General features: G+C 47.2%; 1 protein-coding gene across 3 annotated transcripts in view; it reads right to left on the bottom strand.

The window, feature by feature from the left end:
• PANK4 (pantothenate kinase 4 (inactive)) overlaps window positions 1-27,228 on the bottom strand; it is a 31,352-nt gene extending 4,124 nt beyond the window's left edge. The window contains exons 1-18 of one of the 3 annotated variants that reach the window (XM_083628640.1): window positions 26,999-27,228; window positions 21,641-21,723; window positions 20,732-20,940; window positions 19,173-19,356; window positions 18,581-18,673; window positions 18,151-18,304; window positions 17,072-17,253; window positions 15,584-15,665; window positions 14,322-14,422; window positions 13,875-14,030; window positions 11,887-11,999; window positions 9,746-9,833; window positions 8,652-8,803; window positions 5,531-5,586; window positions 4,521-4,570; window positions 2,258-2,362; window positions 1,807-1,907; window positions 1,224-1,292 (exon numbers count right to left, since the gene is read on the bottom strand). In XM_083628640.1, the coding sequence (XP_083484766.1) occupies window positions 1,224-1,292; window positions 1,807-1,907; window positions 2,258-2,362; window positions 4,521-4,570; window positions 5,531-5,586; window positions 8,652-8,803; window positions 9,746-9,833; window positions 11,887-11,999; window positions 13,875-14,030; window positions 14,322-14,422; window positions 15,584-15,665; window positions 17,072-17,253; window positions 18,151-18,304; window positions 18,581-18,673; window positions 19,173-19,356; window positions 20,732-20,940; window positions 21,641-21,723; window positions 26,999-27,134 (2,114 nt within the window). In that variant the 5' untranslated portion in view covers window positions 27,135-27,228. Of the gene's footprint in view, window positions 1-1,223; window positions 1,293-1,806; window positions 1,908-2,257; window positions 2,363-4,520; window positions 4,571-5,530; window positions 5,587-8,651; window positions 8,804-9,745; window positions 9,834-11,886; window positions 12,000-13,874; window positions 14,031-14,321; window positions 14,423-15,583; window positions 15,666-17,071; window positions 17,254-18,150; window positions 18,305-18,580; window positions 18,674-19,172; window positions 19,357-20,731; window positions 20,941-21,640; window positions 21,724-24,183; window positions 26,497-26,998 lie in introns of those variants that run through there. The other 2 variants (XM_083628642.1, XM_083628641.1) reach the window with 2 other exon arrangements.
• Window positions 27,229-27,902: the final 674 nt, after the last annotated feature.

Genomic DNA, 27,902 nt, shown 5'->3' on the forward strand with positions numbered 1-27,902 from the left:
AATCTGCACAGGAGTGTCAGGCCTAATGGGCACAGCAGCTCATTCCCGTTAAGTATTGCTCCCATGAAGAAGTTTCTGAGACTGAAGGTCCCTGCCTCTCCACAGCTGCCCAAGTCTCTTCCACTCAAGGGCTTTTTCCAAGCAACAGGAGACTGTGCCTGCAAGCAGCTCCATCTGTTTCAACTCTCTTCTGGTTCTGGGAGACAAGGGCAGGGGGAGGAGAGCTTGTCACAGCAGAAGGGGGAGAACCCCCCCCCCATGACTCTACACCAGCCTGACTCATTTGCGCCTCTTGGCCTCTCTCTTCCCATTTGCCTGCTTCAGTTTCTGCCTCTGATTCTGGACTGCTCTATACCACCGACTCTCCGAGCTCACTAAGCCCTGTGGCCTCTTCAGCTTCCAACACCTCCTCCTCCTCCCAGTCTTCTCCCTCTGGCCACTCATCGTCATCCCACCACCAATCCCTGGGCTCTGAGCCTTCTTCCCTTGGGGGTTCCCCAGCTGGTGCCTCCCGACATTGTGTCCATCCAGTCCATGGTGCCTGGCAACCTTCCGAGGGGCTGCAGGTCAGTGGTGGGTGGAGCCAGAGGCAAAACTGGGCGGAGCAATAAATGCAAATGTCACCCTTTCTACTGTCGGTTAGTTCATCAGCATCATCAGAATTCAAGGGCCTATTCCAGCCAGGCAAAAACAAGCAAGGAGGCTACGAAGCAGGGAGTTTTTGCAGGAGGAAGTGGAAGACAGGAGTGCCTGGTGTGCTCTGGTTCATGGGGTCATGAAAAGTCGGACACGACTAAACAACAACACGAAGCAAGGCCGGTGAAGTTTGTGGCCCTGCCCCTGTCCTAGACAACAGCACTTTATACAGGCCACCCACAGTTTGCCTAGGTTAAGGGGAATCCCAGCATTATGGTCCCATTCACACAGCTCTTATCTCAGTGACACTTCAGATTGGGGCAATGCATGTCAGTTTCACGGCTGCCCCATTCTGCTTCTGGGTTTCTTTGCAAGCGGCAGGAAACTGACACGCATCATCTAAAGGCTTTGCTTTGGCCGTGCTTCTGGAAACTCAGAACAACTCGGTGGAACCACAATGCTCTACAGACCCTAAAAAGCAAGCACTTGCTGCCCCCTTGTGGTGAGAAGGAGGACTCCCCTCCCCCGGACTGTTAACACCATCTCAGCTTTCTGTGCTTGCAATATACAGGAGGGAGACCTCTTACCTGAGGTCCAAGCAGGGTGAACTTGAGCCTGTCTGTACCAAGAGCAATTTCTCTTCCTTCAAGGCATCTCTAAAAGGAGGCAGATGCATAATTTTAAGATCAGCTTCAATGTTCATGTGCTACAAATATGCCAGGTCTTGGGCTTATATTATGCAAAATTATGGGTTGTACTCAACGAAGCCCTACATAGAGCAGACCCGATGAAATTATGAACCTAAGTTAGTCACGTTCATCCATTTCAATGGGTCTACTCTGAACAAAACCAGGATTTGGAGCAACCCTTGGTCTTAACCAGGTGTGGAGAACCTTTGGCCCAGCAAGATGTTGCTGAACTAAAACTCCCATCAGTCCCAGAAAGCATAGCTGGGGATGATAGGAACTGAAGTTCAGCAACATCTGGAGGGCCCCCTGGTCTCAAATATCACAGCACAAAACCTTAAGCTTTTATTTAGCAGAGTATCGTTAAACTCTTTGCTTCTGATCACTCAACAAACCACCAGCAATCCAAACTTAGCACAGTCTCAAACCTTCGCTTTTAAGAGTGTGCTGGCCCAAAGAGAAGCAACACCATACTGTTCCTCACCGTATGACAGGATCTGTAGCTGCTATCCTCTCTGTAACAAGCAGGGACTCACTGTAGGTGACATCATTTAGCGCAGGCCCAGAATTGCAAGCCAATATAACCTGTGAACACACACAGAGGGGAAAGGCAAGTGTCACATTGGCCAAGTGTGAAAAGTTCAATGTACATGTCTGTATGTGAGTTGAAGTGAAGAAATAAACAGTAGGAGAGCACCAGGAGGTGGGATTAACCTCCTAGTCCAATAATATATCCTCCACTAGAGCTTTCCAGTCACCAAGTGGTTCAGTATAGGATAGTTTCTTCTATCCGATCCTTGAAGAGATAAGGCAGGTTTGCTGAAATAATCTTTCCCCCCAGTTACTTATGCCATTATCTTCTCAAATAACAACACCAACAGTGATGAGCTAGCTTGAGGCAGTTTACCTTAGGCTGTCACCGTAATTCAACTGACCTCTGTGCCCCTAGAGAGCAGCTCCCTGACAAAGGGGAAGACGCCTAATATGATGTCTATTCCACTGTTATCTGCAAAAATTAAGGCACATTTATGAGGGGAGGCCTGTAAAAGAAAAAGAAAAGTATTATTCAGAGAAGCACCAACAGGCTGCAGGTTAAAATATGTACACGGAGTTAGCAGTGCGACCCAAACCATGTCTATTCAGAAGTGAGTTCCATTGAATTCAATGGATCTTACTCTCTGGTAAGTGGAGTTAGGACTGTAAGCAAAAAAACACTTTTGCTGGAAAGTCTATAGGCTACTCTTTCCGCTCAACAGATTCTGCCTGAGAAAATGACCTCTGTAGGAAAATGCAGTATGTCTGCCCTAGAGCAAAAGATGTCCATCGGCTGCTCTGAGTTTGCCTGTTCCTCGAATTCGCAAGACATAACCGGCTGCACTTTTGAATAAATAAGGTATACTATTCATTGTATCAAATTGTAGATTTCAACGGAAGTCTCATAAAGTTCAACGAGAAAAGCAGAAGGCCCAGTGGATCGATCAGTTCATTCTCTAGTCAGTTCATGCATAAGGTCCATACATGTGAAAGTATCTATTCCACCTGTCTGTTCAAAGAGTCCAATAATCCACATGAAGGGTTGTTACAGTTCCACAGAATCCTTTCACAGAGTCTAAGACAAGGATTTCCGGAATATTAGCCTTTTTTCGCCATCCTAGGCTTCAAGAGTAGAACAGGCTCATATGTAATATTACAGAATAGTGGATCTTATAGCATGGTAGTGGTTGCAGTCCGTTGAAATCTACCATTTGATACAATGAATAGTATACCTTATTTATTCAAAAGTACAGCCGGTTACGTCTTGTGTGTTTATTAAGTATGTTTCACGTAACCATAGGTTTGTTGTTGTTGTGCTGTTCCTCGAATTCAACAAGCTCAAAGCTATGGCACAGTCCGAAAGGCAGTTGGAACCCACATCACCTTCCTTTTGGCTCTATATGGAGGGATCTCCAGTCCAAATCTGTGTGGGTGGGGCAGAGGTCACAATAATTAAGGGTTTTTTGTTTTTTTTAAGGGTGTAGGCCAGTTTTCCCTCAAACTACTTGGGCCAGAGCCCCCTTGGACACCAGCACATTGCAAAATCCAGAGTTATTTCCATGGATTCACATTTCAAAACAGTGTTTTGATAGTCTTTGTAATGGTCTGGGCCAAGTCCTGTCTCCACTGGGCTTTTCTAAATAGGCTATTTTATGGGATTCCGTAGGTCTGTGGCTGGTGGCCAAGTGGCTGAAACGTCAACACAGGAATCTCACAAAAAGCAGATGCTTAGCAGGGACAATGACTGAGAAGATTTTGGATTTTGTTAATGTAGAGCAAAACCCAGAGATTCTGCCATAGGTAAAGTACAAATGACTTTTTTTTTTTAAAGTGGCTTCCTTTCTTGTACAAAGCAGCTGCTCCAGAGAGGAAATCAGAAATCTAGGGAGAATCTTGTCTATCGTCCTCTTCTAATATCACATTGTTTGGGTCTTACTTCATAAAATGCATGTTCAAAACCATTTTGCTTCTAGGTAATCACGTATCAAAGTATTATCCTCCAAACCCCTTTTGCTCCATTTTGTTTCACTTTAGTACTTGAGTTACTGATTGCATGCAAAACAGTCTTCTTGTTTATTGCGGAATGCTGTATTCTTCTGCATCCTTCTTTTATGAAATTAACTTGTCTTAAAATAAGGAATATTAAAAGGGAGAGTTTAACAGTTTCAACGATCTGCAGCTGAAAAGGGGACACCCCCCCCCTTTCTTTTGTCCAGCTGCATTATATTCAGTAGTTAAGAATGACTGCTTGTAGCTTGTTGTAATCTGCCTTGGCACCTTTGATAAGTAGTAGCAGTAGTAGTAGTGGCGCAATGGTCTAAACCACTGAGCCTCTTGGGCTTGCCGATCAGAAGGTTGGCGGTTCAAATCCCCGCGACGGGGTGAGCTCCCGTTGCTCGGTCCCAGCTCCTGCCAACCTAGCAGTTCAAAAGCACGCCAGTGCAAGTAGATAAATAGGCACCGCTTTGGCAGGAAGGTAAACGTGTTTCTGTGTGCTGCTCTGGTTTTGGTGTTCCGTTGCGCGCCAGAAGCGGCTTAGTCATGCTGGCCACATGGCTCCCTCAGCCAGTAAAGCGAGATGAGTGCCACAACCCCAGAGTCGTCTGCGACTGGACTTAACTGTCCTTTACCTTTTGGCATCAGCAATAAATAATGATAATATACCTTGAGTCGTGCCAGCCATTCATTGTAGGAATCTTCGAGCCAGGGGCGTTCTGTACAATGGCACAAAAACCAACACGTTATCAAAATGTCATGGACAGGTCAATCGCTCAAGGGAAGCATTCTGGGCTCCTCTATTGGCCAGAGGTCTAAGGAGCACTGGAGGCCACGACCCCTGTCCTAGAGGAACATAGGAAGCTGCCCGAAACTATGTTGCTCTATCTAGCTCAACACTGTCTACTACAGCGACTGGCAGCCGTTCTCTAGGATTACGGACAGGTGACATCTCCAGTCACACCTGGAGATGCTGGGGACTGAACTTGGGACAGTGCTCATGAAAAGCAGAAGCTCTACTGCATGAGAATATGCTTCACCCCCCGTGGTCCACTTAGCTCAGTATTGACTGCACTGACTGGAAGCAGCTCTCCAGCATTTCAGGCAGGGGTCTCTTCCAGCCCGACTGCGAGTCGCTGGGGACTGAAACTGGGACCTTTTGAATGCTTTCCCCAGAGAGGCTCACCTGGCATGTTTGTTACATATATTTAGGCGCCAAACAAAAACATTCCTCTTTACCTAGGCTTTTGGCCATTAAACAATCTGTGGCCTTTTTTAAAAAAAAAAAAAGGGAGGGGCTGTTATCATGATTTTTTTGGTGGTTGTTTTATTGATTTTTTTAAATTATTTTTATTATGTAAATTTTAATGTACACTGCCCTGGGATCTTTGGATAAAGGGCAGTATATAAATTGAAATAAATAATAATAATGATGATAACGATGATGATGGTGATGTCCCAACACTGTCTGGCAGTAGTACTTCTTGGTTTCAGACACAGGTCCAGCAACATCCCCATCTCTAGTCTAAAGGCTTTTACACAGCTATCTGCTCTTAAGGATGCTCTGCATTCACAACCAGCCGTATCGCCCTCCCCCTGCCCAATGATAGGGACGCCCCCTACCTGATACAGACAGATATCACAGAAAGATAGCAAAAGGGAGAGTTCCTGCCCAATACCTTGCAGTTTTTCCTTGGCTTCCTCAAATCCAAACTGCGGCTCCGTTTCAAGAACGCTGGGTATCAGGGAAGAGAAAGAGAAGGAAGAATGTGAACATTGGGGGTGGTGAGATTCTGCAGGGATGCTTGGTCCAAACAGCTCTGCAGCTGAACAAGGCATGTGCTACCCCTCCAGGATTTACTTATTAAGAAATAAACATCTCTCAGTAGTGAGCCTGGAAAAGAGGACAGCAGATGTACTGTGTCCAAATTATAAAAAAAGTGTAGAGAGACCATGAACAATAGGTCACATTTCGAGAAGGAAGAAGAGAGCCCCGGTGCAAGAAGACTGGCAGGGAGGCACATGAAAGAGTCACCTGCAGCGGCAGACCATCAGACCACCTAGCCCAGTTTGGCCTAAATCTCAACTAGCAGCAGCTTTCCACAGTTTCGGGCAAAGGGGGGGGGTCTTTCCCATGACTTGCTCTTTGTAGATGATGGGAATTGAAACTGCATGCAGAGGATTATTTCCTCTGCCACTGGACCACACAACAGACACAAAACAGGAACACAGGAGGCTCCCTTATACTGAGTCAGAGCATTGGGTCCACCTGGCTCAGTATTGCCAACACTGACTGACAGTGGCTCTCCAGGGTTATGGTCAAGAGTCTCTCCCAGCCCTACCTGCAGATGGCAGTGACTGAACCTGGGACCTTCTGCATGCGAAGCAGGCTCCAGCCACTGAGCTACAGTCCATCCCTAAATGAAGGTAATAGCGCAGGTGGCGCCATGGGTTAAACCACAGAGCCTAGGGCTTGTCGATCAGAAGGTTGGCGGTTCAAATCCCCGCAATGGGGTGAGCTCCCATTGCTCGGTCCCTGCTCCTGCCAACCTAGCAGTTTGAAAGCAAGTAAAAGTGCAAGTAGATAAATAGGTACCACTCTGGCGAGAAGGTAAACGGCGTTTCCGTGCGCTGCTCTGGTTTGCCAGAAGTGGCTTCATCAGTGGCCACATGACCCGGAAGTTGTACGCCAGCTCCTTCGGCCAATAAAGTGAGATGAGCGCCACAACCCCAGAGTCGGTCACGACTGGACCTAATGGTCAGGGGTCCCTTTACCTTTACGTTCCTTCCAGCTTGTGAAAAGGGCTGTGCCCTGCCAACCTTCACCAGCATGCCTTCTTGCTTACATCCAGTTCAGATGGCAGCATTGCTCCACTCCCTGTTTGGGCTTCCTGCTTCCTGCCCTACCAGCCACTGCCAGAGTTATTTCCACTAATATATAATCCATCCAGCCCTATTTATAGGCGCCAGTTTGAGAGGAAGTAGGGCTGGACTGCAATTCTTAATTTCGTCAAGTATCAGTGTATCCGCACACACACATTTCAAAAATCGGAGAGGAAGTCCACCTCTAAGAGGAGGAGACTCCCCACTTCAGAAATATGGCTTCAGTTCATCAAGGATGTTAAAAAACAGGGACTCAGATGTGTTGGAGGGGGTGAGACTTCCTAGCATGCCCCTATCATCATCACGCTAGGGAAACAAATGCTTGATTAGTCTTACAGCTACACTAGGGTTGCCATATTTCAAAAAGTAAAAACCAGGGCACCCCAAAAGTTCCTGAGTTGCTGTTGGGTTTTTTTGGAAACTCCAAAGTTGTTGAGCCAATTTTTTTTTTATTGACTTGCCTAAGATCCTGCACAAAGCGCCACCTTTTGGAAAGCCCCCTCTCCGGTGAAATCCCAGTATGGCAGCCCTAAGCTACACATACTGCTAGGTTCTGTATTTATCATGTCAGCAAGTTACCAACCAGGTTAAGTGCTAATGAAGGGATCTCTCATGCAATGAGGTGTGTGTGTGTTTTTTTAAGGGAATTAATCTGCCCACTTCAGCCACATGGGGAGAATAAGCCACACCCATATACCATTAATGGAACGTAAAACGATTTGCAGATGGCAAAGCAGAAGTCATTAGCGCACTTGCTGGAAAAAGAATACAGTGGTGCCCCGCAAGACAAACGCCTCGCAAGACGAAAAACCCGCTAGACGAAAGGGTTTTCCGTTTTTCGATGCGCTTCGCAAGACGAATTTCCCTATGGGCTTCCTTCGCAAGACGAAAGTCCATAGGGAAATATCCAGGACAGCGGGGAAGGGCAGCGCGTCTTCCCCACTATCCTCGGACCTCCTCCGAAGGCTGGCGGTGGGGCGAAGAGACCTCCTCCCGCCGCCAGCCTTCGGAAGGCTCCTCTGAAGGCTGGCGGTGGGGCGAAGAGACCTCCTCCCGCCGCCAGCCTTCGGAAGGCTCCTCGGAAGGCTGGCGGTGGGGCGGAGAGACCTCCTCCCCGCGCCAGCCTTCGGAAGGCTCCTCCGAAGGCTGGCGGTGGGGCGGAGAGACCTCCTCCCCGCGCCAGCCTTCGGAAGGCTCCTCCGAAGGCTGGCGGTGGGGCGGAGAGACCTTCTCCCCGCGCCAGCCTTCGGAAGGCTCCTCCGAAGGCTGGCGGTGGGGCGGAGAGACCTCCTCCCCGCGCCAGCCTTCGGAAGGCTCCTGCGAAGGCTGGCGGTGGGGCGGAGAGACCTCCTCCCCGCGCCAGCCTTCGGAAGGCTCCTCGGAAGGCTGGCGGTGGGGCGGAGAGACCTCCTCCCCGCGCCAGCCTTCGGAAGGCTCCTCGGAAGGCTGGCGGTGGGGCGGAGAGACCTTCTCCCCGCGCCAGCCTTCGGATGGCTGTCCCGAAGGCTGGCGGTGGGAGGAGGGTTTTCCTTCCCACCGCCAACATTCAGAATGCTGTTCTGAATGTTGGCGGTGGGGAGGAAAAACCCTCCTCCCACCGCAAGCCCCGGGAACAGAGGAGAAGCGCTGCGCGCCTTCCCCTCTGTTCCCGGACCTGTCCTGAAGGCTTGCGGTGGGGAGAAAAGCCCTTCTCCGCACCGCCAGCCTGGCAAGCGGTCTCCATAGCAACGCATTAATTGATTTTCAATGCATTCCTATGGGAAACCGTGCTTCGCAAGACGAAAAACTCGCAAGAAGAAAAAACCTGCGGAACGAATTAATTTCGTCTTGCGAGGCACCACTGTAAATAAAATACAAGGGGCATTCAAAGTCTTTTTTGTGGGGGAATGCAGAGCTGTACAAAGACATAACACCTACTCTGAGACTGCTTTTGCTCCCCAGTCAAAGACATTCCCCGCAAGAAGTCCTTTCACCAGAGCGAACTGCCGCTCCTCCCAGCCTAATGAATCCAAAGAGTCGATAACGCTCTGGTAACACTTTAGTGCAATGCCGTTTTCTTTCTGTTTTACCTGCAAGAAAGTAAGGCACAAGGCAATATGTACAAGGAGGAAGGATAAGGCTCAATTCCTTTAGCAGAGCCTTACCCCTCCCTCCCTCCCTCCCTCCACCCCAAGTTCTCTGCTTTGTAGCCTCCAATGGGATCATTGAATAACCACAGCTGACAAGAGCATATAAAAAGAGCCATTTTTCACAGAAATTGCTAAAAATGCTCAGAGGTGGATGTTTCTAGAACCCAGCAGTAACTTCTTCGTTACAAAGCAGCAATGTGAGTTTGGTGCTGGGAAAAACAATAAGTTTGACAGAACTCAGAGACGGGGTCTTTTTGGTGTTGGCTCCCTAATTATAGAAATCATGAAAAGCATTATACCTGGGCCCCTGCTGTACAGGCTTTCAAATGGAAATGCTTTTTTTTTTTTTTGACTGACTGCTTTTTGGAGGGTGGGGAAGGAGTGTTGCCTATTTTGTCTGTTTGTTTGTTTTTTAAAAAATGTTATTTACAAAAACAGGTACCTTTCTAGTCTTACATCCCTGCATCTTGTGTTCCAATTTTCAACAAAACAATTCCATCTTTTAGCAACATCTCACCTCTTTTAGGTATCTCACAGCACTTTCTCACTCCCAGTCTTACATACATGCAGGGCATCCATTTGTACGTTTACAAATGTACATTTGTACATTTACCCCATTACTCTGGACTCTTCTTTATCAACTGCTCTGAAGGGAAAATCCTCAGGGCAGGGACCCGAATCTGCAGTTTGTCTATCACTGCTCATGGGAAAGAAAAGATTTGATAATCTATGGGTTGTATACAACGCTAGTTGTACTTGGAGTAAACCCAGTGATGTTAATACATCTGGCTGAGGTTCATTAGTTTCAATGGATCTGCTCTGAGTAGGACTTAGCTAAGGCTTACCTGAGCACAGCCAGAAGGTTAAGGAGGAAACACTTACCTTGGAGTAGGGATCTGGGAAGTTGAACTCATTCAAACAGTGCTCCCTTGTATCCAGCAGACTTCTAACAGTTAAGGTGCCATAGGCACTGGGGAAGATGAAAGGGAAAGGACAGGGAGGACATAGGTCAGCTGAGAACACAGAAACCTTATACTGAATCAGACCACTGGTCTATCTAGCCCAGTACTGTATACACCAGGGGTTGTCAACCTGGTCACTACTGCCTACTAGCAGGTGTTTCAGGATTCTAGGTGGGCGGTAGGGGGTTCTACGGCACAAGCTGAATCCTCCTTCCATCGAGCACTGGTGGGCAGTAAGGAAATTTGACCATCAAGGAAGATGCATTAGTGGTCGGTAGATATAAAAAGGTTGACCACCCCTGGTCTACACTGACTGGCAGAGGCTCTTCAGGAATTCAGACAGGGGATGTTCCCAGTCCTACTTGCGAGATGCCTGGGATTGAACCTGGAATCTTCTGTGTGCCACTGAGCTCTTGCCCTTCCCCTTTCTAGCCGTGCAGGGTAATTAAGGGCAACTTTTGCTCTGCTAGTTATATGCATCTCTCATGCATCTCAAGATAATTAAGTGGCTTGCTCTCAAAAGGTATTTCATGGTTCTCTGGAATTCCCTTAGGAGTGAAGCAAGCAGCCAGCCCTGTTGTTTTCAACACGGGTTGAAAATGTTCCTCCCTCCCTAATCTTTCCAAATTAGTCTGTTTCCTTGTGCACGTTTTACTTCTTGCTGGGTTTTTAAGAGCTTCATACTGCGTTTTATGATTGGCATCCTGCTTTATATTCCATTCTTCACTTTTTACGCTAGCTTGCTGTTCGGTTGTATCTTATTTTTACATGTCACTGCGGCAGAGCTGCTGGTGGTGGTTTTTTAAAGAGATCATCAGCTGCTTTGGGGAGGAAGTTATTCAAACAGCAAGGGATAGAGAGTTTCAAACACACATATAGTGAAATAAACTAAAGGAGGAGTGGATAGGAGCTGAACGGAGAACAAAAAAAAAAAAAGAGGAAAAAAAAGGACAGACAAAAGGAAAGATTTCCAGCGCATATCCCAACTATGGAAGTAATTACCATGCAATGCACTGACAGCCACTAACTGATTCAACAGTCATGGAGGGTAATTTATCAATGGCTACAAGTTCTGTTCCCCATGTGCTTTCCTTCAGAAAGCCTTTGAATTAATAGTTGCTGGAAAATCACAGGAGAGAGAATGCTATGGCCCTCATGCCCTGCTTGTGGGTTTCCTGAATATATCCAGTTCAGGAGTGTGGAAACTCAGTCCTGGGGGCCGAATCTGGCCCTCGGGACTCGCACCAGGCCACACCCCTTCCCCAGTCGCACTGGCTTGAATGTGTCCTTGAACTCCAATAACTCCTCCTGCTTGTTTGGAGGACAGAGGTGTGCTTACTGCACAAAGGCGTTGCTGACTTTTTGCCCAGTGTGGCCCCCAGAAGGTTGTAAAAGCTTCCCTTCTCTGATCTAGTTGGCCACAGCAGAAAGCCCCAAAGCCCTGCTGGATCAGGCCAAATGAGGCCCATCCAGTCCAGTCTCCTGTTGCCACAGCGACCAACCAGAGGCCTCTGGAATGCAGGACATACCGTATTTTTCACTCTGTAAGACACACTTTTTCCCTCCTAAAAAGTAAGGGGAAATGTGTGTGCATCTTATGGAGCGAATGCAGGCTGCGCAGCTATCCCAGAAGCCATAACAGCAAGAGGGATTGCTGCGCAGCGATCCCTCTTGCTGTCCTGGCTTCTGGGATTCAGAATATTTCTTTTCTTGTTTTCCTCCTCCAAAAACTAGGTGCGTCTTATGGTCTGGTCCATCTTATACAGCGAAAAATACGGTAACTACAGCCATAATTCTCCCAACTTGCAATTCCCAGCAACAGGCATTCAGAGGTGTTCTGCCTCTGGAGCTGGAACATGCCCATCGTGGCTAGTGGCCATCGACAGACAAAATTTACGGAGGATAAAGACTAGACGTCTTTTAGAGCCATTTACAAAACTGGTGGGAATTACTCAGGATGCAAAAGTAGCAAGCAGCTCATCAAGACGCCCAGCAGTGTTTAAAATGTGCACTAGGTTCCAGCTAAGTCAACCCACTGCCGTCCCGCACGCACCGACTTACAAAGGCTGCTGCCGGAGCGTCTGAAGTTTGTCCCAGTACTTCTGCCGGAACTTCTCGGCTCGCTCAGCTGCATCAACAGACTCTGGCTGGCTGGCTGCAGCTCGCTTTGCGACCTGGCAAAGGAAGGAAGGAAAGCAGAGGGAGGGAGAGACAGTGCCAAGGGCATTATTGCTTGCGCTTCCAAGACTTTGCGGCTTCTGTTGCTGTTCAATAGAAAACGAAAGCAGATGAAGCAGGAGGCAGAGATAAATGTCAGAACCGGGCCCTGGCAACGGCAAACCCTCTAGATTAGGCTAAATAGTTGCTCTAGTTTGAAGGAAGCAGCTGACCAAAAAACAAAACAAAACAGCAACACACATCAAAGATGCAAGAGGGCAAAAAAAAAATCCCCTGACATATTTTTATTTATTTATTTAAAGAAATCTCAAGTTTCTCCAAGGGTCCACAAACACTGGCTTAGCTTACCAGCTAACCCAGAGATGGGGAAAATGAGGCCCTGGGGTTGGATGTGGCCCTTCAGATCTCTCTGGCCCCTTGGACCCTTTCTGGTCACACCCTCACCAGCCCTGAGTCATAGACTCCTTGAGTAGTTTTGCTTGGCTGGAACGTGGAATATGTCCTTGGACTGTGATAATGCCTGGGTGGGAGGATACAGAGGGGTGAGTGAGTGTGTGACTGTAGAAACTAGCCTAATGTACAAAAGGTAAAAATTACGTTAGCTATTTTTGGCTCTGACCCTGCTTGCCTGGCTGAAGAATGTCTCCCTTCCCTGAATTAAACTCTATCTCTGCAACCCACCAAATCCCTCTGATGTGTAAAGATGGTTTGAAAGAGGGTTTGAGTGCTCTCCCACTTTCACCAATGTCTAGAGTAGAAGAAAAGCAGAGGAGACCTGTCACTCAGCGGCAGAGAACCTGCTTTGCTTACAAAAGGTCCCAGATTCAAATCCCCCACATCTCCGGGCAGGAGAAAACCAGCTGCCAATTCATATAGGGAATTCTGAACAGTGGTCCGATTTGGAACATGGCAGCTTCATACGAAGAGCCCTTCTGGATTGGAGCAAATGTCTATCTAGGGTTCCATCAGCACCAGATGGAGTTTCCCCAAGAAGAGGGACTGACAGTTAACTTGCTCTAGGAATTGAAGGGGTCTACTAACAACTCTTAGCACCCCAACATACAGCACTTCCCAGGAGCCTTTGGGGGAAGTCATGACTCTTTAAAGTAGTATGATACTGCTTTAAATATAAGGCACATGTGGGGCCTCCTTCAGCATCCTGTTTCCCTACAGGGGCCAGCCAGACCTTTCAAAAATCCTTCTCCAAACTGCAGAACAAGGGGGATCTTAGAAGAGTGTCTCTCTCTCTCTCTCTCTCTGTGTGTGTGTGTGTGTGTGTGTGTGTGTGTGTGTGCGCGCGTGCTGTTGGGTGTCCCAGAAAACTAAGTGGATTTGTGCCATCACAGCAAATCTGCAAGAGCTCTCTCACTGCCCTGCTACCTTTTGAGATCTCTTTCAGAAGTGTGTAGGGCACAAAATGCAAACTTCAAGCCAGTGCATAGAAAAGTGTGGTGTAGTGGTTAAGAGCGGTAGTCTCGTAATCTGGGGAACCGGGTTCGCGTCTCCGCTCCTCCACATGCAGTTGCTGGGTGACCTTGGGCTAGTCACACTTCTCTGAAGTCTCTCAGCCCCACTCACCTCACAGAGTGTTTGTTGTGGGGGAGGAAGGGAAAGGAGAATGTTAGCTGCTTTGAGACTCCTTCGGGTAGTGATAAAGCGGGATATCAAATCCAAACTCTTCTTCTTCTTCTTTATAATAATACAAAAGGGGGCTTAAGCACAAGATCTCCATTTAAGCCCACTGGGTTTCCGCAGACGCTCCGTAGAATTGGTGGACTTCCATGGGCTTCACTTTCCTATTAAGAAATCTGCAACCCACCCTCCAAAACCATGCAATATATGTGGCAACACATTTAATAGAAGGCCCTCACCCCGCCCAAGGCCTCCTCGAAGCATGAGAGCCAGTACTTCCTAGCCATGGCATCATCGGTGAGGTCAACTGTGTCCGGGATGTAGGTGGATGGATCCTTCAGCAAGGGAAGATTGACAAGCGGTCGTTCCAAACGATCCATTTCCAACATGTCAAACTTGGGAAGCGGGGAGAAAAGGTTGCGATCAGTATAGAATGAGATTAGACAGGAGACCTGCACTAACACACGTGGTTTACGCCTGGAGAAACTTGGGGGGGGAGGAACGCGATGGGGACCTGTGCATTAGCGGCAATCCTGCATAACTACATGTCCTTTAAGTCCCAGGTCCTGCTGCCAGGCTTCCCATAATGGGCATCTGGTTGGCCACTGAGAGATCAGGTGGGCCTTTGTCCTGGTCCAGCAGCCAGCCTCTTCTTACCTGCGCAGCTCTATCCTAAGGAGACTCACCGTTCCGCTCCTTTCTCGCTGCATGGGGCAGATGTCCGGCGACGTGCTCATGAGCCCAGAACTGCCAGCGTAGTTTTCACCCCAGCTGTACTGATTAGGATCTAGGAGATGGTGGGGAGCAGAGAAACAGAACCATTAGCTGAAGGCAAGAACATACAAGAAGACGCAGAAAGAGAGATTCTGCCACACATGCCACAGATTTACAATCTCTTGTACAAAGAATAAAAGCAAACAGCAAATAAAGCCAGGTGTTTGGGGAATGCGATAGAACTTTGTTGGATCATACAATTGGGTTTAAAACAGGGTTTCCCAAACTTGGGTCTCCAGCTGTTTTTTTTTACTATAATTCCCATCTTCCCTGACCACTGGTCCTATTAGCTAGGGATGGCGGGAGTTGTAGTCCAATAACAGCTGGAGACCCAAGTCTGGGAAACCCTGGTTTAAAAAATAAAAAGGTTAGGGAAGAAACGAATGAAAGTTAATCATATTTACTTATTACAATGTTCTGATGGTGAATGACCATAGTCACGGTCACGAAGGGCTGCATCTGATACTAGGCTTACTCAGAGTAAACCCAATGCAGGGAATAGAACCAACCAAGGTTAATTAATTTCACTGGGTCTACTCTGAGAAGGATGCAGCCCAAATGAAATGCCCCTGACTCTTTGCCAGCAGTAAAGCTTTAAGCTGTGTGAAAACCTGAATTCCTACTGGTGAGTGCCTGGAAGCTTTCAAGCGATGCCTATGTGGTTTTATCTGGCTAGAAAACCACAAGAACAATTAAGCAGAATTTGGGAAAAGAAGAAAGACTTTTACCCTCTCCAATAATAAAACAGTGGGAACATGAGTAAACATTCTTAATACCCCGGCGAGGGGAGTGGGGGAGGAGAAGAAGGGAGAGACTTCTCATGGGCAGACGACCAAGTTGACAATCCTATGTTCTGTTGGCCGATTATCCTTGTCACAACTGGGTCTTGTTAGGGGAGAAGTCACAGTTGGAGGCTTGACTTTCCCCCTCCTTTTTCTAGGCAGGAGGTGGCGGCGGCGGCGCCATGTTCTGGCACAAACAGGCGGGCTGAGGAGGAGGCCAAATCTCTTTTAAAACCCACCACAGTAAATGGAGTGATAAATTGGGAGCTCCATGCCCAGAAGTCCAAGAATGGCTGGAGCAGGAGACTTAATTTCCCCCGGCAGGGGGTTCAGACTCCCCCAAAGAGGATTGTGAACTTTTTCAGAGCGCTGTATTGGTGTTCTGTACTTACTGTCTTGCTCGGCTCCCTTCAGAAACGCCCCGATGGCTCCCAGGTATCCTTCGTGCCTCAGGAACAAGGCCTGAACCTCTCCCTGCCACAACATGAAAATGTTTGTGTTTGGACGGTCTCCAATGGCTTGAAAAGCTCTTTTTGCATTACTGTGTTTACAGCTCTTAACAAAAGGGCAAGCACAGATCTTAAGCTGCAACCCTGACTTTGTGCAGGAATTCCAAGACCTATTTCAACGCAGAAATTCTGCAAGCGTAAACACGGCGCGTGAATTGGGCTTTTTGCTGCCTCCAGCCACATTTGGGGTAAACAAAGACAACGTGGGCAAATACTGCAGTGGATAGTTTGCAAAAATGAACAAACCAGGCAGCCACTGAGGAGTGAAGAGGGCACTAATTTTGCCTGACTCGCTCGTTTTTGCGTTGTATCACATGCTAGTACTACTCAAATGCACAGAAACTAAGGGACATTATTTAGGGCTTCCAATAAATGACACATTAAAAAGAAAGCCGTGTCTCTAGACTAGCATGGCTTAGATCAGTGACTACCTGTTTCTTTACAGGCATTATCAAGCGTGACAAAGCTGAAAGGGTGGGTCGCAGCTATTAATTCTGTTATAGCTTAATTACTTTTTAACCTTTATGTTCTCAGCTATCTTTGTTTGTTTTAATTTTTGTGAGCTGCCTTGAGTCCTGGTTCTGGGGAAAAGGTTGAAAGGACACCCACACACACCCTGCTTTACACAATCCAGGAATGGGGAGGTTGCGGCCCTGCAGATATTGTTGGACTCAAAACTCCGATCAGCCCAGCAAGCATAACCAAAGCCCAGGGGAGATGGGAGCTGGAGTTGCACAACATCTAGTGGGCACCAGATTACCCACCCCTGACTTACCGGATTATTCGCCCTATAGGACGCACTTTTCCCCCTCCAAAAATGAAGGGGAAATGTGTGTGCGTCCTATGGGGCGAATGCAAGCTTTCGCTGAAGCCTGGAGAGCGAGAGGGGTCGGTGCGCACCGACCCCTCTTGCTCTCCAGGCTTCAGGAGAGCCCCAGCGCCAGCCCCACAAGCTCGGGGGACAGCGGGGAGGCGGAACGCCGCCATCCCGCTGTCTCCCGATGTGGTTTGGAGGCTGACGGCGGAGAGACGCGTGCTTCTCCCCGCTGCCGGCCCCACAAGCTCCGGGGACAGCGGGGAGGCGCAGCGCGCCATCCCGCTGTCCCCGGACCTGGTCTGAAGGCTGGCGGCGGGGAGAAGAGCGCTTCTCCCCGCTGCCGGCCCCACAAGCGCCTGGGGGGGAAATAATTTTTTTTTCTTTATTTCCCCCCCAAAAAACCGTCCTATGGTCCTATGGTGCGAAAAATACGGTAATCAAACAGCTGCAAACCAAACAAACACTTTTAGTCATTCCCTGAAAACTAAAACCAATAAATAATAATAATAATAATAATAATAATAATAATAATAATAATAATAGTAATTCATTACCTTGGAGAAAAAATTAATACTGTAAGTAATTGTGCGCATGGTGACTGGATGGCCTCGGATAAAAAAGCCTCCAAAATAAATTTTGTTCAGGTTGTGGAGTTTGGCGTAGAGGCAAGCCAGCTGCCCAATATCGTTGCTGATCATATGAAGCAAGCTTTTTGCCATGTCTTCTTTGGAAAATTCTAAAAAGGAGGGGGATAGAGGGGGGAAAGAGATAAAAGTATGGATAAACAACTCATGGCCCACAGCACAATTGTAAAAGTCGTTTGCAATCAGTTTGGGTCTCTGGGAAGAGCAGACAACCTGCTGGGTGAGGAGAAAGAAAGAGACAGAGAGGAAAAAATGTGCCCCCTAAAAATTTGGCTCTGGCCCTGCCCCTACCTCTCGCATATGGCACCCAGAAGAAAATAAAAGACTGTCCCTTTAATCCAGGGATAGGCAAACATACCCAAGAGGACTCTTTTAGAGTCAGGAGTAGCCAATGCGGTGGTCTCTAGATGTTGTTGGACTACAACTCCCTTCATCCCCATCTTTTGGGCATGCTGGCAGAGGCTGATGGGGGTCGTGGGTCAACAGGATCTAGTGGTTCTCAACCTGTGGGTCCCCAGATGTTGTTGGACTACAACTCCCATCATCCCTGAGCTCTGGCCTTGCTAGCTAGGGGTGATGGGAGTTGTAGTCCCCAAGCAACATCTGGGGACCCACAGGTTGAGAAAAGCTGATAGAGGGTCACCCCATTGGCTATCCCAGTTGTAGATGAGTAAGAACGGGTCAGAATTCACTCTGGAGGGAACTCGGGTGGTTTTGTGGAATGAATCAGGGATGAAGCCAGCAGCAACTCTGGGGCTTGGTTTGGTCAATTCAACACTAGACCTGTAGCCTCATCAGAATCAAGTTACATGGTGAGCTCTGTCCATGGGCCTACTCTGAGTAAAACCTACTTGGCTAGAGCCTTACACACACTTTGTTTGTTTTAAAAGACTGACAGAGCAAGGCAGCAACTCAGCAGACAAACCCATGGGTTCTTTCACAGGTTTGATCACCGCACCAGCACAACGAAGTGAATTTTCAAGTGGTACCTTTGTCTGCTGTGGCAGATTTCCCAAAACTACTGGCAATCAGGTTTCCACTTAGCCCCAGCGTCTGGTAGGCCCCACCATAAACATCCTTCACAAGCATATCGACGTTTGTGTGCCGTCCTTTCGAAGCGAGCTGCAGCAACTCATCAAATTTCTAAAAAAAATCCAAACAAACAACACCCTGCAAACGTTGCTTGAGCACCTCTTGACATGATGGATAATTCTTAGGTCCCGTGGACTCCCCACCTGAAGCTGTTCACTGCAGACACAGATTGACTACCTGCAGTAAGAACAAGGCCTTGGTCTAGGAAGCACCAACACCAATTTGCACTTCTCACGCAGGACAAGAGGGGCAACCATGGTGGCCGAGAGATCTTCCCTTATTAGCAACACACCCAAGTCATGACAAAATTGTAGCCTCCGGTATTACCTTTGTTTGTGTAAGCAATGCTCCGAGACCCCAGAAAGTGCCCCCTCCGATTGAGCTCCCTCCAATCCACTCAAATTTATCTTCCGTTTCCACCTATCAGGAGCAACAACAGCACACAGAGATTACAGCTGTAATATTGACAAGAACACATATCTCAGTATATGCCTGTTTGGACATGTTTTTCCCTTGGGGAAACCCAGCTTTCAAATAACCAGGAAGAGAGAGAGAAAGGTGGGGATCAGTATGGGATGAACAGCCTAGACAGGTGACCTATGCAAACCATGCATGGTTTAACCAGGTGGAGCAGCAGCAGGAAGATCTTCAATTGCGAGACAAAAGGGAGCCATATTTTAGATGCATGTTTTAGATGAGGAGTGAGGGACCTTTTTCAGACAGAGGACCACATTCCCTTTTGCACAACCTTCTGGGGGCAGCATGTCAGTGATGGGTGGGGCCGCAGGCAAAGGTGACAAGTGTCATTTGGATGGAGAGCCACCAGCCAGATTCCAGACACCAGGCCTTTTCTTCATCAATATGAACTACACTTTTGATATCTGCATATCAATTGAATTGTTAAGCTGATTTTACATACCTTCACTATGGAAACTCCCGAGCCGATATTGACTAGCAAATAAGGGAAAATATGTGGGTGGTTCATCTGAAACCGGAACTCTGGGTCTGCATCCTTCATGTATGCAAACGCCTCATGGGGGATGTTCTTTAGCACAAAGTTGCACCCTTTAATTAGGCAGGTCATGACATCTTCTTTATCTAACCTAGAATATGAATAAAAAATAATAAAGTTCCTTTTCTTTCAGCTCCATGTGCTTTACAAGACTCAGATTAATTCTGCTGTTCAGTTTATTTGTCAATTTTACCCCAATGACTTTGAAAACTGAAGTGTGCAAGTGTTGTCTATTTCTGTCTCAGGCGTGTGTGTGTTGGTGGGGAATCAATCTGGGGGAGGGGGAGGGAAGGGACCAGAAGCGGGTGGTACCCACAGCAACTTGCTCAAAACTCCAGAAGTACCCATAATCCAAAAAAAGTTCCTGCTGTGAAGTCTCCCCGTCTGATCACTTAGAGAGAATTCTCTTCGACAGGTGAAAAAGTACTGTCCCTTACGTTGTGCTCCACTGATAGCATTAATCTTGCTTGGCCGTGGGTCACCCCGCTTTCAGTGAGATCTCATTCTTTTCAAGGGACCTCACACACATTCAACTCTGCAACACAATTGTATTGCAGGTTGCTCTGTTGCTTCCTCTCACCACAGGTGAACAAGGAAGCATCTTCGTTCAAGTCTAGGTGAGGCATCACTCCTTCCGCAGCTACGCTGGTCTCTGTTTGCTCACAGACCACCTCCACATGCCCTGTGAAACCTACCAGTCTCCCCTCCACCCAGCCCATCTAGTTAGAATAAAAAAATCAAGAAGTCTACGCGGTGCCCGATTCTGCAGCCCAGAGCCGGCCAGTTCCCAAGTTTATGTGCAAGTAAACTACAGTTAGCCCACAACTTTCGCAGGGGTTACGTTCCAGGGATTGCACCTAAAGCAAAAATCGCGTATAGTCAAAACAAATTGGGGTTCTATGGCAGGTGGGATTGCCAGAGTTCCTTTATCCTCCTGACACTCGCTCCCTTTTTATTTATTTGCCAAGCATGTAAGGCTGGATGCGCACAAGTTAAATGCATGTGAGTTGCAGGCTTACGGTAACAGATTTATTTAGAAATACAGTCGTACCTTGGCTGCTGAACGCCGCAAACCCGGAAGTGAGTGTTCCGGTTTGCAAACGTTCTCTGGAACCTGAACATCCGACGCAGCTTCCGCAGGGCTTCCTGCAGCCAATCGGAAGCCGCGCCTTGGTTTTGGAAGTCAAACGGACCTCTGGAACAGATTCCATTCGACTTCCAAGGTACGACTGCATAAACAGATATATGTGTATATGTATATATCTGTATGTTGCTACAGAAGCTTGCTTGGGGGCTGAAGAACAAGGTAAAAATAAGTGAAGAGAATCTGCCTCCCAAAGCAAGTGGTTTACTTCTTCTTCATGGCAAGGCCTGCGCCAATGCCAAGTGATCAAAGCATACAGCAGCCCATCAAAGCCAATAATAATAATTTCCAACACAAAGGATGCCTCTGCATTTCCACTTACTTTAGTCCCAGCTTCTTCTCAATAAGGTCTTTGAATTTGTACGCACCACCTCCTGTGGCTTTGATCACTTTCGTTTCCGTGTTGACAAGATGGTCTTTGATGAAGTCCAGACAGGTTTCAATATAGGCGTTCTCAAACTTAATGAAATGCAGCCGAGCCGTTATCTCTTCCTGCACCGTGATTTCGTAGGGCGATTCGTGTTCTACGTCCTTTGGGGAACAGCAACAAAAAGAAGAAGTGAACAACAGCCCCAACTCTAAAACGAAAAGCAAATTCAGAGGTTGCTTTCCTTTTTTATTTTTTTATTATTACTTGTTTGGAGCATTTGTACCCCACACTTCAGCCAAAAAGGCTCCCAGAGCTGCTTGCATACAATCAAGTAAAACAAGACAGTCCCTACCCGCAGGTTTCCAATTAAAAAAAAAAGTGACACACAAGGAAACGGGGATAGGGAGGGAAGAGGAAAAGCAAAAACTCGGGCACCAATTTCTAAATAGTTGTTCCTATAAGGACCAGCTGGCACAATTCAAGGGCAGGAGGTGCTTGATGCAGCGGAGTCTCCAGCAAAACTAATTAAATGAGCCCAACGCCTATCTCTCCCTCTGAGGAAGCCTGACGCAATGGCTGCCCCCAAGTGACAGTCAAGGGGAGAGGAGGTCTGATGGAGCTGGCCTGTCACAGCAGAACTGATGGGAGTAAGCTCCGCTTCCTCTCTCTCCCACTGAGGAAGTCTAAATTTAGCAGTCCCAATCTGCCGCAAAATGCCACTATAGCATGATTTAAAACTATTGCAATATCCACACATTCGTACATTTTGAGTATGTTTTTATTGTCACTATCTTCAAATGAACATTAACAAAAACAGTAAGGATTTTGGCTGCACAGTAATAAAAATAATAGTAACCTTACCTTTCCTGACTGATCAAAAGATCGCACTCTCGCCACTTTATGCTGTACTGTTGAATAATAAGCCAATTTGGCCAGCGACCCACCTGTTGACAAAATAAAAATATTATAGCAGCGAGATAAGTATTTGGAGCAGCTAACGTGGTGCCTCTCCAGAAGTTTTTGGTCTACAAATCCCATCAGCCTCAGCTAGCTAAGGATGATGGGAGCTGTAGTCCAGCAACATCAGGAGAGGACTGCAGTGGTTACCTCTGGTCTACAAGATTAGGGCAGGGATAGCAGAGACTTGTTAAGTTAGACCAAGCTAGCCTCAGCTGGCATGCGTCCTAGGTGGTGACCCACCTTAAAATTAAGCAGATAAGGAAAACAGAGTTATATTGCTTGAAGATACAATGGATTTGCAGCTTATGCACGTTTTACTTGTGTAATCACAGTTTTACAGGCTTGGCAAAAAAAAGGAGGGGAGTGAAAGGGGGGGAAACGTCGCTAGGGGCTAGGAGAATGGGGAAAAAATCGTTAAGAGTCGTCAACAGGCTCATCACAGCTATCTGCCAATCACCCATTCCCACCACCCTTCTGAGTAATACCCCTCCCCACCTTCTCACTATATAGAAGGATCTGGCAACTTCTGTTTCAGTGTATCTGAAGAAGTGTGCATGCACACGAAAGCTCATACCAAGAACTAACTTAGTTGGTCTTTAAGGTGCTACTGGAAGGAAAAAAATTTTTTTGTTTCAACATAACATTTGTAAGCTTCTTTACGTAATATTTTGTTTTAGCTGATATCATTTGAACTCCAATTAACAGTAAACTGATTGTTGACCAGCTTGATCCTCCCTACAACAACAATCAAGAAGCATGCCACAAGCAGTTTAAGTGCTTTCTTTTAATTGAGCTGTGAGCAATGTAACTGTTGGGCAACCTCAATTATTTTCCCGTAACTTGCGATAATTGTAGGGCAGTGGGGAAATCCATCTGCAGCAATATGCACAGAGCTAATAGTTCATGGGCAAGTTTGAAATTTACAGTAATGTTTTTTGGAAACTGAGGGGGGGGGAGGTTTTCTTGCAAATAACATGGCAATTCACTGCAAGGGACCCACATATCATTGCCTTCAAAAGCGACACTGTGCATATGATAAATTTTACTATGCACCCACAAGTGGCAGGTCAGCATGTGTTAGTCCAACAAGTTCAACCTAATTTCGAACTTGACCAGAGTTAGGTACTGCTGCCATAGGACCACATTCATTCAGACACTATAGCTAGACGGTGAAAAGTTGCAAGCCTATTACATATGTTATAACTGGAGAGTTCTTTTCAGTCTAAAATATGTTGGGGTGTATCCAACAACGCTTTACTCAGAGTAGACCTACTAAAATTAAATCCGAAAAGGCCAGTCGCATTAATTTCAGCAGGTGTCCTCCGAGCTGGACCGACATTAATTTACGAACAGCTCACATTATAAAATATCAATACAGAAAAACTAAACATGAATATAAAATATGCACTGGAAGTAGCAACAGATTTTTTTTAAAAAACCCAATACAAACACCAAGAGGCAATAATTTTAAATATTAATCCTTTATGGCTGCACCCTCATCTCTCTCTCCTGTGTGCACCAGAAGAGGTCCCCAAAAGGCTGAACTTGACATTTAAGCTAATCAGCAAAGGAACCAGGAAAGCGACAATTATTTTACAACCAAAGGATGTGCTTAATCCGCTCTGAGCGTTCCAAGCCCACCCTCGCCACGGGTTATTTGGTAGTTCCCGCCCACAATATTCAGGATTGCCCAACGTGTAGTTATTTCCTTTTGTCAGGACTAATCTCCAGAAAGCTGCAGAAAATGCTGAACTGAAGCGTTTCCTCTTCCCCATTGAGATAAGGGAGTTGCAGCCTTCCGCAGGAAAACACGACACACAAAGGAAATTAATATTGCACACAGCGCATAGTTAAGGCTGTGGCATCCGCTCCCACAGGTCCAGCGGTGGCCACAAACTTGGCTGGTTTTAGAAAAGGATTAGACCAACACAGCAGGATGGCTGTGTTCAGCTTCTGCTGTCAGAGGCATTGTACCTCTGCGTGCCAGTTGCAGGAAACCACAGAAGGGAAGGCGTGATCCTGCACTCAGGTCCTGCTTGTGGGATTCCCATAACGGGCATTGCCAGGCTTGCCACTGGATGGATTACATGTGCCTTTGGTTCCAGCAGGTCTCTTCTTAGGTTCTCCCCTATTTTTATGAAATATGCTGCTCCAGTACACTTTTAAAGCTGGCACATAGTTCCTTCCTAAAAGATTTGAAATTGAAAGAAACAGTATGCACTCCAGAATTTGAGTTGGGGTGAACAGGGATGCATCATAAGTCTGTTCAAGGTACATGTGCTCTCAGGTGGTTGTTGTTGTTGTTAAGTACATTTTAAATGTTCCCAAGGAGGCAAAAGGCTTACATGTAGAAATGTCACACGAGAGGGAGAATGCGAGGACTTGACCAAATACAGAGGTTTGTTTTTAATAATAATCAGGGGAACATTCCCACAAACTCCCACCTGCAACCTGGAGTCTGTGAAAAAAGTTGCACCACTAGATTCTGAAAGCTGTGCAAGGTAGAAGATCTCCCAGCATCCAATTTATACCAGATTCCACAAAAAAATTCTGCAAGTATGTCACCAGGAAAGACAGCCTGGGCATCTGAACCCAGTTTTACTACATCTGCTGAATTAACATACATACTCTTTGTAGGGAGTTTGCTTTTGTGGTTTTTTATTTTGTCTTTGTGTTTGAAGTGACAAATGCACAACAAGCAGCACTGAATAAGATTCTATTAAAAACAAAGACCTATATTGATGTCCGCTGTGACACTGTTCTGCAACTGTGAGTGGGGGGGGGGGAGGACTTTCTAGAGCGTAACAACATGTGATACCTGATTTATGTCTAATTGGCAGAGCTAAGTGGGTGTCCAAACACTGTTTCGGACACCCACTGTGGGATGCTCTTGTGTCTGAGGTTACAGCTAATCTCCTTGCTTTAATTCCACTCTGACCTAGTGAGAAGAAATCAAGCTCTAGCATTTAACCCACATTTTTGGTTAAATGTGAAAAACAAAGCTATCATCATCTCTTTTTTGGGAGAAGTTACACCCCACAAGGGGGCAGGGGATACCAGCTCAAGCTCTTAATGCAAACCCAATCCTTTGATTTTAATTGCATGGTATAATTTTATCTACTGTGGGGCTTGGATTACAGATGATTCAAAATGTAAGACAAAAATGAGAACAGGAAACACCATCTTGTTCCAACAGGACTCAGGTTTTAAATGACTTTTGAGGAAACACAACTCAGATAATTCTCCGAACAAAAGAGCAAAAGTAAGGCACAGGCACCAACGCTTGCTAAGCAGCAGTTCCAGGAACAACATGCAATGGCATGAGATGTCTAGTTCTTTATAAATCAGCATAATTATGTGACAAAGGACCTCTTCTTGAAATGAGGTTTATGGCTTATCCCCACCCACACATAATATGAAAATTTTCTCTTTTAGACAGGTAAAAGGTTCGACTGATAGCCAGTAGTAGTCCATCTCAAAGCAGAACCACTGAAACCATTGACTTAGGGAACGTTTAAATCTAAGTATGATTTAGCTTTAAGTATGATTTAGCTGGATGTCCCTCATTGACAGGGATGCAGCAAAATCTCCGATGTCCTATTCTCCTCACACACGCAAACGTTCAGGGATGAAAAACCAGGGACAAATGCAAGACAAGTGATAAAGGCAGGTCAGTATTACTTACTCTCCCAAACCTAGGCCCACTGTCCATTTCCTGGCCTGCCTCAACTGGGGAAGAATCATCTGCCAATTTCAGCCACAAATTCCTTAATCCCACACTGTAGTATATACGAATATATGCAAAGCACTTTAAACACCAAAGTCTACTGGGGAGAAAGGGTAGGATATAAATTTAATAATAAATAGATAGGATATAACGTTATACCAAATAAGCAGCACTTTCAGTTTTTTATTATTATTATTTGTTTATTGCATTTGTATCCCATCGTTCCTCCAAGGAGCTTAAAATAGCTCTCCCTCTCTCTCTTTTATCCACACAACAATCCTGTGAGCTAGGTTAGGCTGATATGTAGCACCTGGCTCAAGGTCATCCAGCAAGCTTCATGGGTGAGGGAGAATTTGAACCTTGGTCCTCTAGGTACTATTCCAACACACCACAACCACAGTGCACTGGCTTTGAACATGTTTAAAGCATGTTACATAAAATGACTGTGTAATAATACACCTGCATATCAGCAGTGGGGAACTCCCCCCCCCCCGATCGAGGGCCACATTCCCTCCCAGGCAACCTTCTGAGGGCCACATTCAAGCAATGGACGGGCCGAGGGAGCGAAAGTGGGCAGAGCAACGAATGCAAAGTTTAACTTTACACAACAGGTCAGTTTCTACACTGGCACGCACAAAACACCCATCCGCCTGCCCTCTGACAAGATGAATGAGAGGCGCATTTCAAGGGCACGTTTCCAGCAAAGCAAAAAACAGAACTCAGGATAGCTCTGTCAATAGAGCACAAGAGACTCTTCATTTCAGGGTTGTGGGTTCGAAAGCCCACCTTGGGCAAAAGATTCCTGCATCACAGGGGGTTGGACTAGATGACCCGCGTGACCCATTCCAACTCTCTGATCCTATGTGTGCAATGCTGGGCTGGTGTAGCCTGAGGAGAGCCATGAGGGCCGGGGAGAAAGGCCCTGGGGGCCACCTCTGAAAACCTGCCCAATCCTATTTCCCCTTCCTCCAAGGGTAGCACATTTCCCAGTCCTCACTTGGGGAGAAAACAAGGTCAAACTCCTTTCCAATTCCCCCACCCCAAGTATGGGGGCAATACCCACGCAGCCCCCAGCCCCAAACCCTAGCGGGGTTTCCCACCCCTAATGGCAGGGAAGGTACAGCCAAAGCAGGCAACCTTGTTTATACGTTCTCTTCTCTACCTCTCCCCCGCCCCCTCCCGGCCCCTGAGCAAGGCACTCTGGGCTTCGTAGTTTCCTCGCCGCTAGCCAGCGCCGGCCGCGGTGAGAGCGGGCACTACACCTCCCGCCGTGCACCGCGCCGCCCGCTTGGCCCCGGGGCACGCCGGGACTTGCCGTCCGCTTCTCCCTCTGCCGCCACGGGCCGCTATGGGAAGCGGGACTACCGTTCCCGGCGTCCCTCGCGCGGCGGCGGCGGCGCCTCAGCTCCTCCGCGCGTCCGCCTCCCTTTTGCTCTCTCAAATGAAGATGGTGAAGTGGCCGTGAGGAGCGGCGCTGGCTGCCGCCGCCTCTCCGCCCTCAGCGGCGTCCCTCCCCGCCAGCCCCGGCTCACCGATGTCGATGGCGAAGCGCTTGGCGTTCTCCAGGTTGCGGAAGATCTCGTCCGGCGGGAGGGTGATGCTCTTGTCCAGGCTGCCGCTGACGCCGCCGCTGTTCCTACCACCGCCTCGCCCGCCCCGCTCCGCCATTTTGGACGCATCGACCCGCTCTCTGCGTGCCCGGCCTCTTTAGGCATGCAAATTTATGCGCATATGTTTTGCGTGCTAAATGCCAGGGAGGAGGAGGAGGAGAAAGAGGCTCCGCATACATCTAAAGGGGGGGAACTGGGCGGCGCTTTCCAGAAGCTCCGCCCACGCCTCTTGTTCCCTTTCGCCGTTCGTGCCCAGGGAATGAAAACGATTTAGGCTGCCTCCACTGGAAATGCGCTTACTCGGGAGTAGGGACAGATGGATCTGCCAGATTCCTTCAGTTCGGTTCTCCACGTTTCTACATTAGATTTGCAAATCCACTACCATCATCATTACTATTTGTAAAGCATTCCCGAAAATTATACTACTCAACTTTTTAGCGAGTTTTTTCTCCATACACACACACACACACACACACATATATATATATGTATTGCAAAGCACTTTCCTGCAGCATGTTGCATTTTTTGTATGATGTATGCGTTTTTAATGGAGATTTCACGCTAGTATTTGCATTTCCCTGCACGTTACTTGGCTGGAGAATTGCATTGCAAAATTCAGAGAAGAGTTTTCACAAGAAAAAAAAGGGTTGGCCTCCTGAATATTCTTCACTATTTTAGTGTGAATTTGTCCTGTTCTGCACATATTTGTATGCAGTTATTCCTAGCATACACGTTTCTTATTGTTTTTATTTTGCAAAGCATAAGGCAGTTTTGTATGTTTTCACAGACATGCATTTTAATGGAGAATTTAGAGTACCATATGCAG

This window comes from Podarcis filfolensis, assembly GCF_964270895.1.
Source record: "Podarcis filfolensis genome assembly, chromosome: 8".
In the NCBI taxonomy this organism is placed as follows: domain Eukaryota; kingdom Metazoa; phylum Chordata; class Lepidosauria; order Squamata; family Lacertidae; genus Podarcis; species Podarcis filfolensis.